Source organism: Oncorhynchus mykiss, chromosome Y (genome assembly GCF_013265735.2).
Source record: "Oncorhynchus mykiss isolate Arlee chromosome Y, USDA_OmykA_1.1, whole genome shotgun sequence".
Lineage (NCBI taxonomy): Eukaryota > Metazoa > Chordata > Actinopteri > Salmoniformes > Salmonidae > Oncorhynchus > Oncorhynchus mykiss.
This window is the reverse complement of record NC_048593.1, coordinates 32,390,693-32,397,431: the sequence shown is the minus strand read 5'-3', so window position 1 is coordinate 32,397,431 and position 6,739 is coordinate 32,390,693. Positions and strand designations below refer to the sequence as shown.

Here is a 6,739-nt window from a genome sequence, read left to right as displayed (position 1 = left end):
AAAAGTGTTTGACAAGACATTTATGAGTCCTGTCCTTCCATAAACAAGACCCACTTCTGAGCCAGACGTTATCATTGGTAGAAAAACGTTAAAAGAAGTTTCGAAAGCAACATGCCGATTCCGCTATGTGCTAGTACACAATCACATGACTAGCTGATGTCAGCGTAGTTCTGGGGTGGGGTTAAATGTTTAAGACATCAGTTGACTAGGTATCCCCATTTCCTTTCTCCTTGATGAAGGTAGGTCACTCACAACCAGTCAGATACAAGTAAATTAAACTTGCTGACTTTAGTTATAAAAAAAATAAAAAAAACTGATATTCATGAAAAATGTCCTGCATGAAGAACTTTAACAAATACTGGTTTTTGTATTTAATGATACACGTTTAAAAAAAAATTAAAAACATTGCCAATGGAGTCAAAGGGGGAAGGCTTTGCCATCAGTAATCATTTGATGAATTTAGCGCGTCTTGGTAGAAATCTTAACCAGGTCATCCTTCTCAATCGCATAGAGTCGCCAGCCCTCCTCATCAGACAGGTCTGAGGCTCCACGGCGCTTGTAGAACTCTATGGACGGCTTGTTCCACTCTGCTACAATGAAGTGCATGCTACTGCAGCGAGTCTTAACTGCCGTCTGTTGAAGGGAGGACAATAAAGTTAGGCGGGACAGGGTCATCAAATAGCTTGAGATTGTTCCATAGGCTCAACTTTTTCATGTTTTGGAAAAGAAAATGTCCTTCCAGTGAATTGATTGCAAAAAAGTAGACTTACCCCACTCAGAAGCTTCAGGATATCTGACCCAATACCATAACCTGAGAAAAAACAGGATCAAAGGTTAGATTGATTTTTAAGCTCTGGATCCATGGACCCTGATTCAGTTGCTTTGCCTTCAATGTAAATAGTCAATAATACCGTAGATATGATGTGTTATGTTTTGTTCATTACATGTGTAACTCTGTGGTGTGTGTCGAACTGCTATGCTTTATCTTGGCCAGGTCGCAGTTGCAAATGAGAAGTTGTTCTCAACTAGCTTACTTGGTAAAATAAAAAATAAAAATATGTTATGACAAGACTCAGGGTAGACAATACTTACCCCTGAACTCTTTCATCACATAGAAGTCCTCTAGGTAGAGCAGCTTTCCAATCCAGGGGTCATAGGTGAAGTAGTACATGGCAAACCCAATGACAGTGTATCCTAAAACAGTGAAAACATCCACATCAAAACCATCAAGGAAGTACGTGTAAAACTATTATACTACTAGGACTTGATGCTAAACCCCACTGGGCTTATTGTGTATGATAATGGAGATTGTCTTGGTCAGTCAGGAAAATCTATGGGGCCTAATTATGATATAACTAGGAGGTGTTGGAGAATTTATAAGTTGACATTCCAAACCACATCATGATTAATATCGGAGTCCATGCTTGGTCAGGTTGGTCCTTGAGATGAATCATGCTCTGCAAGGTTGTCCGAGTTGAAACTGGACTTCGAGTTACACCAACACTGCACATTTCAAGTTTTGAATTTAAAAGGGAAACGCCACTCAAACGCATATTGTCTCATCCCAATGATGGCAGGTGTTACTTTGCTTCTTGAACGTCCAATATCTTGAAAACTTGCCTGTTGACATATGCAAAACTTGTTGGGACTATAAACATTGGACTAATGTAAAAAATAAAATACAAAAATTGAGTTTGAGTGGATTTTCCCTTGAATGATTTAACCGTTGCACTATTTCCTTACAAACGGTCATTGAAAGAGGTGTGTGGTGTGAGCGAGAACGTGGAAACAAAATTACAACATATTTTACCATCTGAGCTCTGATGATCCTCAGGGACTTCCGCGACGACGCAATGGTAGAACGGATGATCCCCAAAGCCGTCCTCGAGTAGTTCTAAAGTAAATTATGAGGACATTTATGAAGAGACTTCGGATTTGTTTGGGGAAACATTTCATATGGTCACAATAGGCCAAACAAACACGGGCCTAAGAGCAGACTACCTTTCTCTGTCAAGATGACCTGCTCCTCCATTTCTTCAAATTTAGCAAGTTCCTGGAAATATAGGGCATGAAAAAAAAAAAAAAAATCCTTATAGTTAATAAAATAATTGTTAGTTAAATATGTCACACTAACATTGAGAAATATGCCTAGGCTTTTTTTTTTATGAACAAGAAAATCTAACTTTTATAACAAGGATTTGAGAAAGACTAGATACATTTCTACACAAATCCTTAAACACAGGGAATGGAACCTCCTACCTTTATGAGTCGCAATATGTCTGACACGTCCTTGGGCTCAGCTTTCCGTAATATAAAGTTCGACATTTTCTTCTTTTACTCTTTTTTCCTTTTCTTACAAGTCCTCGGAATGTAAAAAGAAGCAAAACCTGTTTCTTCATCCGCTTCTCAGGAGTTCACCCCCCGCAGTAAGGTTAGGATTCCAGCTCGTGTGGAATTACATTCGCCTAGGTCGCAGGCAGGGCAATACCTTTCTAGAGTGCTTTACCCCTTTTTATACGCACTTCGTAAGCATGTCACAATCACATCCGGATGACTAAACGGTCGTCACTAGTTCCATCAACCACAAAGTATTTTCTAAAATTAATATTCTTAAAATGTGATTTTAAACCTAACCTTGACCCCACTGCGAACTTAGTGCCTAACTCTAACCTTAAATGAAGACAAAAAAGCTCCAATGTTGTTTTCATACATTTTTATGAGAAATTGCATTTAGAATTTGTGGCTGTGCTATCTAATCTCAATCAGACTAAACGGGGAAATAGCCTAACAACGTCATAGGGTTTCTGCCGTCCATTGGGTGTGGTGCGTTCAGCAATGCCGCGTTAAACTCAGAAAAGTGCACCTGCGACAGACGAACACCAACGTTAGTGGTTTTCTAACAGCAAGGCTCGGATCAACATGGCAGTGTCAACAAACATTTATAAACAATCCGTTTTCTTTACAAAATGTCGAAATATACTTTTCTATACCCCCACATCATACACACTCAAATTGAAAACATGACGCGCGTGCAATTGTTTCAGAGAGGTATCCCCTGTAGCTTTTAGAATCACAGCAAAATTGGTTCCTGTTTCAATCACGTCAAAGAGTATCTATTATATTGACAAGATAGTTGAGTGACCGCTCCAACATTGGAAATACAAATCCTCAAAAGATGGAAGGCAGGCGAGATCAGATGGGACCATTCTAGCAAATGAGAGGGCAGACATACTGTGAACAACAGGCACAACTAAAGTATTTTTTCTAAAATTTGCAGGAATGCCACGTACATCCACTCATATCAGTACGTTTGTTAGCAGCCTAAACATTGCAAACCTCTATTGGATCAAATAGGCCCAGTGTAATTCGACACTCATTGACCTCCACAGGAAGAAAAAAAACTCCACTAGGTCTGCTTATTTTACACAGACAGATTTTAGGGTAAATCCTCTCGCTTCGCCTCTTCCTTTTGGGTTATTTGATTCAGCTATGTATCATTTTTATTCCCATAATGCAACACACTTTCAAAGGCGGTGACCATCGGACTAGACAAAATTGACCCGCTCAAACGCGCCCATTTTAGGACTTCTGCAGGCTGCTTAATGCTCATCTCTTGATGACAATGCATGTACAGTAGGTCTACATCTGTCCATGCATTGTAAAGACTCTCTACAATAGGTTTAGGGTTAACTCTAATTCAGTCATATTTGCCTAGACCACCTACTTGACTTTGTGGAATGGGTCTATTTAAAAAAAAAAAATTAAGTTATTAAAATCAGTGCACAATGACACACTTTTACTAGTATTGTAAATGGGTCATGTTTTATATAAAAAGGTAATGTGATTATTGCATGAAATGACCATCAAAGTTATGTAACCCATTTCTCTTGGTCACATGGTGTACAGTATTTGTGCGACACCCACATTGTAAAAACAGGGTCACACAATGCCTTGAAGCTGTCCCACATGCATACACATCTGTTTCACAGTACCATCAGAAACACATAGTCCATGTGTTTATGATGTATCACAAGGCTGAGAAGGGATGGTCAATCAAGGGACATAAAAACATATGTAGTTACGTGGTAGGCACATCTACAGAGTAATTATTGTACACATTGGTAGGCACATGTAGACTAATTACATGTCACAGTTGTAAGTACCATAACCCTGTGTACCTACACTGTAATTACACAGTACCCGCCTTTGTAACTTAATTGTAAATACATAGGCTTTAGGCCACTTAAAAGTGAATCACTGAGGTTAAGGGCCCTTCATCTCTTCTTTATGTCAACAAAATCTCCAATATTCTTAAGAAAAAAACACCTATTCTTGTCAAATTGGCCTGCAGTCTTGGCCAAACCTGTTGGTAGCAATATTCTACTGCCAGTCTGAGTTATGTGAAATCCCAGGATTTATTGGAAGTGTCAGTTAGTTATAAAAGTCTAAGTAATTTAAACTAGATAAGAGACCGTATTTAAAAAAAAAAAATATGGCTCAGTCCATGGCATTGCTCTGCAAAGCTTCACAGCAGTGACTCAGATGTACTACAATCTCCAGGGAAGCAGGTGCTGGCATGATCCATGAACTTGTGACCTTAAACTGCCACGAAACTCTTTACGTTTGGTTTCTCTTTGACTGGTCCTGCATGTGGTATTCTGATGGCATTTCATTAATTGAGACATGTGACCATGCAAACATACTGTACATGTTGTGTAAATGAATTGTGTGTGCACTTTGAGGTACATATTATGGATGTACTGTAGTTTAATTTACATTTAAAACATTTCAAATTATTTCCAGAGTGCATGTCCATCATATTCCCAAATCCATTCAGCTGATGTTCTGAAGGACTGCAAAATCTGGATCCCTACAAATCAGCCGGGCTAGACAATCTGGACCCTTTCTTTCTAAAATTATCTGCCGAAATTGTTTCCACCCCTATTACCTGTTCAACCTCTCTTTCGTGTCGTCTGAGATTCCCAAAGATTGGAAAGCAGCTGCGGTCATCCCCCTCTTCAAAGGGGGGGACACTCTTGACCCAAACTGCTACAGACCTATATCTATCCTACCATGCCTTTCTAAGGTCTTCGAAAGCCAAGTCAACAAACAGATTACCGACCATTTCGAATCTCACCTTCTCTGCTATGCAATCTGGTTTCAGAGCTGGTCATGGGTGCACCTCAGCCACGCTCAAGGTCCTAAACGATATCTTAACCGCCATCGATAAGAAACATTACTGTGCAGCCGTATTCATTGATCTGGCCAAGGCTTTCGACTCTGTCAATCACCACATCCTCATCGGCAGACTCAACAGCCTTGGTTTCTCAAATGATTGCCTCGCCTGGTTCACCAACTACTTCTCTGATAGAGTTCAGTGTGTCAAATCGGAGGGTCTGTTGTCCGGACCTCTGGCAGTCTCTATGGGGGTGCCACAGGGTTCAATTCTTGGACCGACTCTCTTCTCTGTATACATCAATGAGGTCGCTCTTGCTGCTGGTGAGTCTCTGATCCACCTCTACGCAGACGACACCATTCTGTATACTTCCGGCCCTTCTTTGGACACTGTGTTAACAACCCTCCAGGCAAGCTTCAATGCCATACAACTCTCCTTCCGTGGCCTCCAATTGCTCTTAAATACAAGTAAAACTAAATGCATGCTCTTCAACCGATCGCTACTTGCACCTACCCGCCTGCCCAACATCACTACTCTGGACGGCTCTGACTTAGAATACGTGGACAACTACAAATACTTAGGTGTCTGGTTAGACTGTAAACTCTCCTTCCAGACCCATATCAAAATCTCCAATCCAAAGTTAAATCTAAAATTGGCTTCCTATTTCGCAACAAAGCATCCTTCACTCATGCTGCCAAACATACCTTTGTAAAACTGACCATCCTACCAATCCTCGACTTTGGCGATGTCATTTACAAAATAGCCTCCAATACCCTACTCAACAAATTGGATGCAGTCTATCACAGTGCAATCCGTTTTGTCACCAAAGCCCCATATACTACCCACCATTGCGACCTGTACGCTCTCGTTGGCTGGCCCTCGCTTCATACTCGTCGCCAAACCCACTGGCTCCATGTCATCTACAAGACCCTGCTAGGTAAAGTCCCCCCTTATCTCAGCTCGCTGGTCACCATAGCATCTCCCACCTGTAGCACACGCTCCAGCAGGTATATCTCTCTAGTCACCCCCAAAACCAATTCTTTCTTTGGCCGCCTCTCTTTCCAGTTCTCTGCTGCCAATACTGGAACGAGCTACAAAAATCTCTGAAACTGGAAACACTTATCTCCCTCACTAGCTTTTAGCACCAACTGTCAGAGCAGCTCACAGATGACTGCACCTGTACATAGCCCACCTATAATTTAGCCCAATCTACCTCTTTCCCAACTGTATTTTATTTATTTATTTTGCTCCTTTGCACCCCATTATTTTTATTTCTACTTTGCACATTCTTCCATTGCAAAACTACCATTCCAGTGTTTTACTTGCTATATTGTATTTACCTTGCCACCATGGCCTTTTTTGCCTTTACCTCCCTTCTCACCTCATTTGCTCACATCGTATATAGACTTGTTTATACTGTATTATTGACTGTATGTTTGTTTTACTCCATGTGTAACTCTGTGTCGTTGTATCTGTCGAACTGCTTTGCTTTATCTTGGCCAGGTCGCAATTGTAAATGAGAACTTGTTCTCAACTTGCCTACCTGGTTAAATAAAGGTAAAA

At 40.7% G+C, this 6,739-nt stretch overlaps 1 protein-coding gene across 1 annotated transcript; it reads right to left on the bottom strand.

Moving 5' to 3' along the window:
- Positions 1–356: 356 nt before the first annotated feature.
- On the bottom strand, positions 357–2,567 carry LOC110510072 (diamine acetyltransferase 1). Its single transcript, XM_021591388.2, has 6 exons — positions 2,260–2,567; positions 2,002–2,053; positions 1,811–1,894; positions 1,093–1,194; positions 771–811; positions 357–633 (listed from the first exon to the last, which is right to left on the bottom strand). Exons 1-6 carry the CDS (start codon positions 2,323–2,325, stop codon positions 460–462), a joined length of 519 nt encoding a protein of 172 aa, XP_021447063.1. The 5' UTR covers positions 2,326–2,567; the 3' UTR covers positions 357–459.
- Between the last annotated feature and the right edge of the window lie 4,172 nt (positions 2,568–6,739).

Coding starts and splice junctions, on each gene's coding strand:
- LOC110510072 (XM_021591388.2), bottom strand. CDS start 2,325: ATGTCGAACTTTATATTACGGAAAGCTGAGCCCAAGGACGTGTCAGAC. Junction 1,895..2,001: donor GGTCATCTTGACAGAGAAAG/GTAGTCTGCTCT, acceptor AATTTACTTTAG/AACTACTCGAGGACGGCTTT. Junction 812..1,092: donor TGTGATGAAAGAGTTCAGGG/GTAAGTATTGTC, acceptor GTTTTTTCTCAG/GTTATGGTATTGGGTCAGAT.